This window comes from Pipistrellus hanaki, assembly GCF_964339955.1.
Source record: "Pipistrellus hanaki genome assembly, chromosome: 5".
Lineage (NCBI taxonomy): Eukaryota > Metazoa > Chordata > Mammalia > Chiroptera > Vespertilionidae > Pipistrellus > Pipistrellus hanaki.
Genome location: NC_140507.1, coordinates 88618754 through 88631319, shown reverse-complemented (window position 1 = coordinate 88631319; position 12566 = coordinate 88618754). Strand labels below are relative to the sequence as shown.

Genomic DNA, 12566 nt, shown 5'->3' with positions numbered 1-12566 from the left:
TTAATGTTTAGTTGATACTATATATGACTACAATGCATATACTAGTATTATGGTCGCAGGTGCTGATAACATTAGACAGATTAGAAATTAATCAGATTTTTTGGTCCAGTCAACCAGTAGATTGTTAAATCTTGATAGAATGGATGTAAAAAACTTGAATTGAAAGATAATCATATATCAAATAATGACTGATTTGATGCAGTATTTGACAGTGAAAAATCTCTCTCTCTCTCTCTCTCTCTCTCTCTCTCTCTCTCTCTCTCACTCTCTCTCACACACACACACACACACACACACACACACTTACACACTCTGGACTTCTGTGGCCTGTTGACAGTTGGGAAGATTAGTTCTTAGGCCTTTACCAATGCATTAATGACTGCATATGACTTTCTTATCTGAAAGGGGGTGGGTGCTACCTTCTTCATAGGCTTATGATAAGGATTAAAATAACGTTGGAGAGCTCCATCTGTTACAGGCCACTCTGGGATTTCTTTTCTGCCTACCAGACATAGGCTTGGAAAATTACCTACATGTCCAGCAGATAGCATGCCACTAATCTATGACATTCATTTGGGTTGTTTCAAGCTATGAATATAAAGTCCACTATTTGCCGAGACCGGTTTGGCTCAGTGGATAGAGCGACGGCCTGCGGACTGACTGAAAGGTCCCGGATTCGATCCCAGTCAAGGGCATGTACCTTAGCTGCGGGCACATCCCCAGTAGGGGGTGTGCAGGAGGCAGCTGATCAATAGTTCTCTCTCATCGATGTTTCTAGCGCTCTATCCCTCTCTCTCCTCTCTGTAAAAAAGCAATAAAAATATATTAAAAAAAAAAAAAAAAGTCCACCATTGCCAAAACTGTTGGATTTCCATACTAATTCTAGCCTCCTTTCAATGGAAATTATAAGGATATAGCCATTATTTTGTAGTTGTGCAATAAAATATGTCTTTTAAATAGCACTTGACTGCCTGATATTTCTAGGGAGCAAGATAATAAACTAGATTTTTCAATGACCTCTCAATATGGGAAGGAGAAAAAGTGATTTGCATTTTATTTTTTGCCTGCAAATTACAAGTTAAAAGGGCTTTCTGTTATTTTAAAGCATACAGTGAAAACCGTCTAGAACAGCGGTCACCAACCAATGGTCCATGGACCACTGGTGGTCCGTGAGGTCCGAAAGGTTGGAGACCTTTGGAGTAGCAGTCATCAGCTGAAGTCCAAAAGGTTGACGGCCACTGCTTTAGAATATACAACTAGCTCAGTGTCCATACTGACAGCAGTTACTAGGTACATTGGTTTCCATTCCCATAGGGTGGGGTTTGGGACAGTAAGACCGTTGTTTTTAAAAGACATTGTAAAATATAAATACTCCTGCTGTCAGCATAGAAAAAAAATGAAGTTACCTAAATTCCATTATGTAAATGGAACCATTCCAGTTGTCAGTAGAGATGTCCTGTTATACTTGGGCATATCCTATATAATAAAAGGCTAAAATGCTAAGTGTCTAATCATCTGTTCAACCAAATAAAGCATAATATGCTAATGATACACTAAGGCTGCTCAACCACTTGCTATGATGTGCACTGACCACCATAGGGCAGATGCTTCAACTGGTAGGTTAGCTTGCTGCTGGGGTCCAGCTGATTGTAACTGAACGAGACAGCCAGATAAACCCTGGAATCCTCCCATTCCACTGTCCCTCCCCAACTGGCCAACCTCTTGCATCCCTTCCTGACCCCAGTCGTGCTCCGGTGAGGTCCCTTGGCCTGGCCTCTGTCCTCTTGCAATCCAAGACCCCTCAGGGAACACCAAAAATAGTTTCAGCCCGATCACGCAGGCCAGTGCAAAGGGTCTCTAGCCCTTCTATCTAATTAAAGGGTGATATGCAAATTAAACATCACTGCCACAAAAATGGCAATGCCCAGTCCCCTCAGCCCTGCCGGAGTCCCCCAGTCCTGGGGGGTCAGGCACATGAGCTGCCCGCCACCACCACAGGGCCAGGCCCTGCAGAGGGCAGAGAACGTCCGGGCTCCCAGAGAGGAGAGGGTGCAGGTTGAGCTGAGGGGAGCCTGCCCGCGCACCCTCCACCCCCTGCATGAATTTTGTGCACCGAGCCTCTAATAATACTGTGTGTGTGTATTTAAATGGTTGTGCTTGTATAGTACAGTGGGGCTTTTACATTATGTTTAGGTTTCAACCTTCGCCTCACCCCTTAACCAGGAATGGTACCCTGGTCAAGTTATGAAGTCATTTGAGCCTCAGTTTCTTTGTAAAAGGGGCAGATGTGGTGGAATGTAATATGGGCGGGTTGTGAGGATTCCATGAAATAGTAGCATACATAAAGCCCTTGGCAGGGCAGGGCAGGGCATGTGGCAAATGCACCAGAAATGGTACCTGCTGCTGCTGGTACATAAACAGGCTGTCTTGCAGCCTACCTTTGACTCAACATGCTCTGCAGTCCCCCACGTCAGTTACTAGTAGCAGGTGCTTGGTGTGCCCATTGTGTGGCTGTAATGGACATTGTAAATTAGTCCTTCATTGAGTAAGGTAGGTTGCTTTTAGGGATTCACTTGAGGTGACTTTTTATTTTAGAAATAAAGGATGAATGTTGGTTTTGAATAGAAAAACGAAACATACTGACTTGGTGGTGGCTGCTGTAGTGTCTATAAGAGTTTTTTGTTTTGTTAATATCTAAAATGTATTTCTGGAAAGGCCTAGGGTAATATTTTTTTCCACAGAGATGGAGCGTGGCATGGGTGGAGGATTTGAAAGAAACTTTGCCAGAAACGAGATGGGAATGTCTCGAAGCTTTGGAGAGCCCCTTGGCAGAGGAATGGGTAAGAAAGGCCCTGTGGGCCCCATGGTGGCGGGGGTCTGCCCCATGGAGGTGTAGGAGCACTCTGGTGTTGGAGGTTCTTTCTTAGGCAGAGTCTGCTGGTTTTCTTCCTTAGTCTTAAAAATAGTGTATGTTTTCTAGATCTAGATAAAGACTTTTCGTCCTAGAATTTTTTATTTCTGTGTATAGCACTACTTTTAGTCTTTTCTGGTGTCTTCTTTATCAACATTGGTATGAGATATTTGCTGTCTGTGGGAGTTGGAACTGCTGTACTCACATAACTGGTGCTCTGTTCTGGTGGAGATTGTCAAGGCCCTGCCAAGTGGGTTGTAGGTCTGCTTAGGCCAGGATGCTGTTCCAGTCAGCAAGAATGGCCTGGTGTGCTTTCTGATGCCTTTCGACAGAGCTTGAGGAACTAGAGAAGTCTTCTAACGTTGGAAGACCTTAAGTATTGTGCCTGCCTAAATGCAGAGAAACTCACTTTAGTTTTAGTTAAATTACAAAGCAATTTCTTTACTTTTACATGGACATCTCCCCTTGTTTTGAGTTTAGGTGTTTTTATTACTGTCAGCTTAATTCTCCTTTTTAGTGTGTTGCAAGGAGATTATCTATTCCTGCACTCAGAAGTTTGTTTCTCTCAAAGGTATTTTAGAGCATGGGTTTGCACCTGCTCTAACTCGTCTTCACCTGCGGATAAGAGACTGCTAGGTTACAACCTCATAGCGCTCAGCCTTTGTCTTTATGGGACTCTGTGGGCTTTTGGGGTCTAGTTTGTATGAGCTGAACTATAGTAGACTTTATGCTAGAAAGAGTAATCAATCAGCACATTAGTGAGACAGGGTTTTTTTTTTGTTTTGTTTTGTTTTTAATTTTTAGAGAGGGGGAGAGAGAGAAAGATAGAAGCATTGATGAGAGAGAAACATTTAGCTGCCTCCTGCATGACCCCCTCTGGGGACTGGAGCTTGTAACCCAGGCATGTGCCTTGGCTGGGAATCGAACTGTGACCTTCTGGTTCATAGGTTGGCGCTCAAACACCGAGTCACACTGGCCAGGCAAGGCATAATTCTTTTTTCGTTTTCTTTTTTTTTTTTTTAATGTATTTTTATTGATTTTTTTTTACAGAGAGGAAGGGAGAGGAATAGAGATTAGAAACATCTGTGAGAGAGAAACATTGATCAGCTGCCTCCCGCACACCTTCCACTGGGGATGTGCCCGCAACCAAGGTACATGCCCTTGACCGGAATCGAACCCGGGATCCTTCAGTCCGCAGGCCGACGTTCTATCCACTGAACCAAACCAGTCAGGGCGATAATTCTTAATTCTGTACATTATTTTTAGGACCTCATCTTTGTGTTCTTCATGAAGATTGAGAATTAGTAGAAAATCAGAGTAGATACTGTTATTGATGGAGACTTGTTTCACTTTTTTTCCTGTCTGTGGTTAAGTAACTAGAATGACTTCCTCATTTTTTACAAGGCAGGTAGTAAAGACTTTTTTCTCCCCTGAACTTGCTTGATATGATTCTAGATTAATACAGAGATTTAGAATTTGGGAGTGAGTTTATAATTTATATATGAGTAGGTCAGTTAAAATTTTATTTCCACAACTGGCTTTGATTTTGTGTTTGAAATGGTAAAATGTTTTTTTAAAATGTTTTAAAATTTATTGTCATTTGGCCCTAGCCCTTTTGGCTCAATGGATTGAGCATCGGCCTGCAGACTGAAGGGTTCTGGATTTGATTCCAGTGAAGGGCACATGCCTGGGTTGCGGGCTGGATCCCCAGTAGGGGGTGTGCAGGAGGCAGCTAATAAATGATTCTCATCTCTCTCCCTCTCCTTTCCTCTCAAATCAATAAAAATATGTTTTTAAAAATTTAATGTCATTTGGCTGCAAATACCAATTTGTGTCTACCAGGGTGAGAAGAACAGGTGGTAGGTAACTGTTCTTAAGAGCATTTTTTTCTGCTCTGAGCCCTTAATCTTTTGCTGCTCTATGGTGCTTCTGTGATGACACAGTGACACAGTAGATCTGGAGAGGTTACTTCATGTGGCTACCGGAAACTGGTAATGTCCTGACCTGGATAAAAATATCATCTGTGGGCCTTGTTCTCTCCTGCTGCTTTGGCACCATTTGTACTGATTGAGTTTGTCATCTGCACTGAAGCCTCCCAAAGTGACAAGAACAAGGGGCCTTATCTGGATTTCCTTACTGCTAGTTGTCATCAGACTATTTGTACCAAATAAAATATTTGTCAGGTTTTTAGAGTAGTTGCCTGGATTGGTTTTCCAAATTCTGTTCTTGATTTTAATTTTCTGTGATGTTTATTTGACAGTTCATTTATTTTGGTGCTACTTTCTATAGTGCCTCGCTACTCAGTGTCCCTTTTCTCCTGTAAAGGCAGTTCTTTGTGCAAACAACTGTACTTGATGCTATAGGGATATAGATAGATATGTGGTTCTTGAACTTGAAGGGGAGGAGATAGTGCAGCTGAGGAGACAATGCTAAGAGTGGCTCCAGTTAGCACTGGAGGTCAGTATACAAAAGTGGCTTAGCAAGGGAGCTGGTAGGGTTATTGATTCCTGAGCCCTAAGCGGCCATGTAAGCATTACACAAAGATAATGATTTTCTGAGTGTTCAGATTTTAAAAAACTCTGCCCTAGATGGCATGCTGCTGAAAGACCTGAGCAGGAAATGTGGTTTGAACTAGAGGGACTGGTGTCCAAGGGAGTTCATCATAGGTAGAAGATGTGCTGGAAGACAGAAGAGGATAGACACTGTCAGGTGTAGAAGCTTGTCAGGTGTTGATCTGTCTGAGACTGGAAGAACAGATTCAAGTTGGGAGTCAGAGCAGGGAGGCCTGTGAATGAATGCATAATGAAAGGAATTTGTCCTTTAAATCAGTGGTGGAGCCATTGTGAAGGCTTTTGCCAGGAATGGTTTGATCTAAGCACTATTTTAGGAACGTGAGAGTAGGTTTGGGCCTGCTGAGCAGGATCATAGACTTTACGGAGGAATAAGTCCTGCACTGTGGGCTTGCAGGCAGGCTGGAGGTCTATTATTCTTCCTTCTTTAGCAGGCAGTTGCAGTACTAGAAACAGTTGTGGGGTAGGGTTTAATCTCTTTGTGGTCATGGCCATAATACTTGATGTGACCAGTGACTATTATCCATGTTACTGAGCTTACTTCAAGACCAGGTTGGGAGTAGCACAGTCCAGGTTTCCTCTACATAATGAAAGACTGAGAATAAACTTATAAAAGTTACCATTAATAATAGCACTCCACAAACTTGGAACCATTTCCAAGCAAGCAGCAGTGTTTTCTGTCTTAGACAGCTGAATGTGTTGGGGTTTTTATTTTCCTGAGGCTTTGTCTATCACTTAGTCACCCTCACACCCAGCTCCTTCCAGGTGGGGCTGGTGGGCTTACCTTGCTGAAATCCTTCTGTTCACAGCTTGTTAACTAGGTCACATTTCTAGCACTGCATGCACTTGCTGCTGGTTTGCAGGGTTTGGGGCTGTAAATGTAGCTTTAGTTTTGCTACTGCATAACATTAATGTGTTGACTGGATCTGTGTGGGTGAGTGCAGACTCATCTGTGAGTACTGAGGGTCTGGACCACTGGCTCTATTCTTGCTCATCTGACTTTCCAAGTTCAGTTAATGGGTATACATGGGCTTGCTGGGCACATTCCCAGATGGCTCTCCCAACTGGGCCTCACTATGGAGCTATGTGGGCTCCTCCCATCATGACCTGTTAAAAAGGATTTTGCAATTCTCTAGTAAAATGATCTTGTCTGTGTGTATTTCTCAACCCCCCACCCTCACTTTCCTTTTTAAATTTTGTAATTAGTATTATTTCTCTGAAATCTGTAATAAATTTTTATTAACCATAGAGAAATTTGGCTAATATTTTTTTCTTCCTGATTTCCTTAGAAATCCTAAGTAATGCACTGAAGAGAGGAGAGATCATTGCAAAGCAGGGAGGAGGTAGGAAACGCTTAGTTTTGTTGTTTTGATTTTTAGAATAGGCTGTTATTACCAGGCATAGTAAAGTGTGATGATGAAAAGCATGGGCTCTAAAATAGATTGCCTGGGGTGGGAACCAGCTTCTGCCTAGTTGTGTGACGTTTGGCAAGTTACCGAACTTATCTAATTTTTGTATTGTAAAATGTGGATACAATAGAACCTACTACCTCATAGGATTGTTTTGAAGAATAAATGCGTTAATACATGTAAAAGAGTATTTAAGTGCCATGTGATCTGTGTTTGTCATTGTTATTATAATGTGTTTATATACTTTAGGGGCTTTCTTGATTTCAATACTATGAAATTGTAAATTCCTAAAAATATTTTATCTGATTGTAAAAATATGCCACCCAATACATAAAAATGCTTAAAAAAATATATGCATGTACTCATAACAACTGAAAATTATGGAGAAAGTAAATATCTGAAATTACACTGCCTAGTGATGAATGCTATAAATATTTTAGAATATGTCCTCCCAGTTATACTCTTTTTAAAATGCGTACTTAAAACTAAATGTACTATTTTCAACCTAATTTGTCCTCATGGCTCTGAATGTCTTGGCATTTCCTTGGTGGCTCCACTTACAAGCACTTTCTGTGGTGGATTGATTCTAGAACTCATTTCTTCCCAGTTCTCTGCCGCTGGTGGTAGTGGTGGTGGTGGTGGTGGTGGGGGAGATTGGCTTCATTTCTGATGCTCTTAGGACACAACCTCCCCTCTAGAAGTTTCTTGTCTTTTTAAAAAATAATTTCTGAGAAATTTCTACTCTGAAAGTCTAATATTCTTAAAATCATGCATATATTTTGCCACTTGGTGTTTTGTTATTCACCCAAGGAAACAGGAATAGAGAAGGAGCATGACTCATGCCAGTTCACGATATTGCTCAGTTAAGGAATCAGTTATGGAAACTGCTAACTTTTCTGTTCTTAGCTTGAATTTTGTACTGGGATGCAGGCTCAATTGCCCGTTTTCAGAGGCAGATGGTGACAGTGGTGCTGGTGGTGAAGCTTGAGTGAGAGGGCCCCACGAGCTCTGCTTATGGAAAAGGAGAGGGTAGTGGCCTTGGTGGTGGGAGTCCGATCCTCCTTGTCCAGAGTGGCAAGTGTCACAGGGTCACTGTGCACTGCTGACTGCTGGCATGTGTCCAGCTGAACTGTGAGGGATGGATCCTAGGCCTCTTTCATAATCCACTCTGTGGTGTTACAGGCTTCTTATCCTCCAAAGCCAGCAAAGTTACACACAAGTTGGTTGGCGATTTCTCTGACAGAGTAAGGTTCCCTGGAAGTGGATGTCTGTGTTTGTTTATGCACAGAAGGACCTATGATGGTGTTGGTATTTGTTTTCTTTGCCTCTTCTTGCTTATATTATAGCTTTTCTATGCTCTGGAGATGCTAAGGAAATGCAGCCGGATTGGCCACCAACAGGGCATCTTAAAGGGACAAGTTGGGAGAGGATAAAGGTGTTGAGTGATTTTGAATTGTCACCTTGTAATCCATTACAACAGGTGACCATCTGATGGTGGGAAACCTGTAGAGCTCTCAGGAATCTACAGCTATGTCTCAAAAAGGTTGTCACACTACTAGGACTTCCAAAGTAACATGGACAACATTGTCAATACAAATCCTCCAGAGTGGGTTTTTTCCTTTTAAAAGTTTTGTTTTGTAAATTTCAACCATGGCACAGAAGTAGGAAGAATGAAGTATTTATTTACTACCCAGCTTTAATAGTTGTCAATATTTGAGGGATCTCTAAATGATAAGTTATGTGGGGCTTAGTTTTTGAATTATGGGTGAGCTTGTGAAGTACCTAGCCCTCTGCACCCAGGTCACTCTGCTGCCACAAGTCCTTGACATCTGCCTGTGTTTATGTTGCTCTTTCAGGTGGAGGTGGAGGCAGTGTCCCTGGGATCGAGAGGATGGGCCCCGGCATTGACCGCATTGGGGGTGCTGGCATGGAGCGCATGGGCGCAGGCCTGGGCCATGGCATGGATCGTGTGGGCTCTGAAATTGAGCGCATGGGCCTGGTCATGGACCGCATGGGCTCCGTCGAGCGCATGGGCTCTGGCATTGAGCGCATGGGCCCACTCGGCCTCGACCACATGGCCTCCAGCATCGAGCGCATGGGCCAGACCATGGAGCGCATTGGGTCTGGCGTGGAGCGCATGGGTGCCGGCATGGGCTTTGGCCTGGAGCGCATGGCCGCACCCATCGATCGTGTTGGCCAGACCATTGAGCGCATGGGCTCTGGTGTGGAGCGTATGGGCCCTGCCATTGAGCGCATGGGCCTGAGCATGGATCGCATGGTGCCCGCAGGCATGGGGGCTGGCCTGGAGCGGATGGGCCCTGTGATGGATCGCATGGCCACCGGCCTGGAGCGCATGGGCGCCAACAACCTGGAGCGCATGGGCCTGGAGCGAATGGGCGCCAACAGTCTGGAGCGCATAGGCCTGGAGCGCATGGGCGCCAACAGCCTGGAGCGCATGGGTCCCGCCATGGGCCCGGCCCTGGGTGCTGGCATTGAGCGCATGGGCCTGGCCATGGGTGGCGGTGGCAGTGCCAGCTTTGACCGTGCCATCGAGATGGAGCGTGGCAACTTTGGAGGAAGCTTCGCAGGTTCCTTTGGTGGAGCTGGAGGTCATGCTCCTGGGGTGGCCAGAAAGGCCTGCCAGATATTTGTGAGAAATGTAAGTGGATCACCTGGAATCTCTCAATGGTAGGCACAAAAGAAAGGGGGAGACAGGAAGTCAGTGGTGGCCAGTTGAAGTCAGAGGTTATGTTCTCTTCAGAAAGGGAGCTGAGTAGCATCAAGGCCACCTTGTCACTGTCCCCAAGTTTGGTGCTGGTAGGATGAGGAGGAAATGTGACAGCTTACAATACGCCCCAGCAAGAATAGTGGGTTCTGTGAACACACTGGGCTTCTCCAAGTACTAGACGGAACAGTGAAATGAAGAACTCTAGTTTTCTGATCTCTTGGCTTGAAGAGCCACTAAACCTTGGTCTGACAATACAGAGGAAAAAATGGTTGTATGTGAATTATCTGTACCAAATTGACTGCCTTTAGCTACTATTCAGTGTTTCTGTGACCTGAACCATAAGCAGCTATGCATTCTGCTCTCTGAATGCTGCTCCCACGAACAGAAAAAGCTACAATGGAGTAAACCTGGTGTGGTAGTTTAAAAACTCATTCCAGACCGGTTTGTTTTCTGTTGATTGTCTCAGTTGGGAGGTCAGCCAGTTTCTCTGTGTAATAGGAAATCCTTTAAGTCACCCTCAGAGACAATGGGAATGTTTATACATTATGATTTGGTTGAATCACTCATTAGTCGGTTCTTTTTTCCCCCTAGCTCCCATTTGATTTTACATGGAAGATGCTAAAGGACAAATTCAACGAATGTGGTAAGTGTTTGAGAAATGTTTTCTATATGCTTCCATATGTTGTGGCTTCAGAAATCTTTAGCTTGTTGATGTTTCATTTGAGTCAAGCAATGAACCTTCCATCCTAGTTTTAAAAGCCATTTTCTATTTACTCTAGAGGGCTGATGGGACTTGCCATTTTTCTGCCTATGCAAATATTCAAGCAGGTTGAGTTTCCTTGTATGTGTCAGACACTTTTCACCTTTGTTTTCATATTACCCTTAATCTTTTTTCTCCTTTTATGGTTTTTGAAAGGAGATAGCATGGTCCCAGTTTCACAGATCAGGCAAAGTCACATTCCCAAGGTCATATGGCTTCTAAGTAACAGACCTAAATAAAATTAATACATTTGAGACAAGGTCTCTTTCTATCTACCATAGAACCTACTTGAATTGTGCTTCAGAGAGCACTCTCCCAGCAGGTCCTGCAGTGTGGCACTGCCAGGCTCTGGGTATGCAGTAGCTTATATGTGGGTGAAGCTGAGGGTCTGTGATTGTGGTTTTCTGGCACATCAGGCAACCATTCTGGTAGGCTCACTTTTTGGTTGAAAGTAAGTTGTCTCTGGGTGACCTCTACCCTACCCATCCCTCACTTCTTTTGTGTGTGTGTGTGTTTTATTTTTTAATTCTCATCTGAGGTTATATTGAGAGAGAAACATTTATCGGTTGCCTCTCATATATGTGCCCTTACCAAGAATCAAATCCACCACCTTTTTGGTGTATGGGATGATGCTTCAACCAACTGAGCCATTTGGTTGGGGCAACTTCTGTTCTTTTAACCATGTAAAATGGAGGCCTGGTGGCTTTGGCTTGCTAGGTCAAAGCTTCCTCAAGTGTTCTCATTTCCTGTTTCAGTAGTGGCTCATATTTCACCATGATGCTGCTCTCCTGGTTCTTCTCTTGGGTTAGCTATTGCCCAATAGCTTTCTTCTTGCCCTCTGTCTCCACTCTTTAGCTTCCACATTGTAGTAGATATTCTGAAAAGTCAGGTTGGATCATGCAATCCCCCTGGCCTCATACCTGGAGGTGACCCTGGGCTGACAAGAGAAAAGTTCAAACTCACAAGCCCCTGTATAGCTTGGTCTCTTTCTCTTTCATCTCCCTCCTGTCTCTGAATCCCGAGTTGGCAAGTGTTGTTCTCCAGAAGTGCTCTGTTGAGAGCTGTTATCAGCAAGTCCTCTGGTGAACTTAAACTGTTTCAGAACTTTCCCAGGAGAAGCTCTCAGGATGTTGACCCTTTCTCAGTTAATGGCTCTAGAGTTGTGGTCTCCTAGCACTGGCTACACTGTCATGTCCTTGGCAGTCTCTGAAGTAGAGCCCTGTGTTTCTATGGCTTTTTCTCCTGTGCACTTGTTTCCACAGTGCTTGACACATACCTGGATGCTTAATCAGTGCTTGAATGAATGAATATGTGAAAACTGCTAATTATTACACAGCTTATATTTGGATAGTGCAAAAGTATCCATCATATTGGTGATGGCTTTGTAAACGTGGTGATTTGGTGTAGTGAAAAATGAAGACTCTAAAATTTGCTTATAAATTTGGCTTCAAACCTCCTCTCCCCCCAATTTTGGCTAACTCTTCAGTGTAAAGACCTGCATTTGAAGCTGTCAGGAAGGTTTATCACGGGGCTGCTCAGATTTTTCCTGTTGGCAGAAGAATGGGAATTGGGCTGAGGGCTAGAGTAGTTCGGTTCCAGCCACTGTGTCTGGGCATTCATGCACCAGGGGTGGGGCGTGCTCTACTCTCCCTTTGGCTCAGACCACCGACGTTCACGGGTGATTTGGACTGAGTGGAGCCCAGATTGAGGCTGAGATCTGGTTTGCCTGATGAGTTGTGGTCTCTTTTTCCCTCCCTGTGCACAGGCCACGTGCTGTATGCGGACATCAAGATGGAGAATGGGAAGTCCAAGGGGTGCGGTGTGGTTAAGTTTGAATCTCCAGAGGTGGCTGAGAGAGCCTGCCGGATGATGAATGGGATGAAGCTGAGTGGCCGAGAGATTGATGTTCGAATCGATAGAAATGCTTAAGCAGTTGCCTTTTTTAAACATCGATACCAGACCTCTGAATTTGTATTTTTTCTTGTTAACCATTTTAATTTGTTGGCTGGATGTATAAAGATGTTTAAAAAATTCAGTTGCTTTTTGGGGTAATTTGAATTACTTTTTTAATGACTGGGGTTCCATTTGACTGTTTGCATTGAGATTGCAATGTGCGCAATTTTTTTTGTAGTTGTGGCATCTTGTTGACATCAAATATGACTTTGATAATAAATACCAGTTCCTGAAA

General features: G+C 43.8%; 1 protein-coding gene across 14 annotated transcripts in view; it reads left to right on the top strand.

The window, feature by feature from the left end:
* The window catches only part of HNRNPM (heterogeneous nuclear ribonucleoprotein M), a 45653-nt gene extending 33087 nt beyond the window's left edge, over positions 1-12566 (top strand). For 5 of the 14 annotated variants that reach the window (XM_084884814.1, XM_084884823.1, XM_084884816.1 and 2 more), the window contains 5 exons: positions 2742-2840; positions 6771-6824; positions 8747-9549; positions 10210-10261; positions 12144-12566. In XM_084884814.1, the coding sequence (XP_084740940.1) occupies positions 2742-2840; positions 6771-6824; positions 8747-9549; positions 10210-10261; positions 12144-12307 (1172 nt within the window). In that variant the 3' untranslated portion in view covers positions 12308-12566. The remainder of the gene's footprint in view (positions 1-2741; positions 2841-6770; positions 6825-8746; positions 9550-10209; positions 10262-12143) is intronic. The other 9 variants (XM_084884819.1, XM_084884818.1, XM_084884826.1 and 6 more) reach the window with 3 other exon arrangements.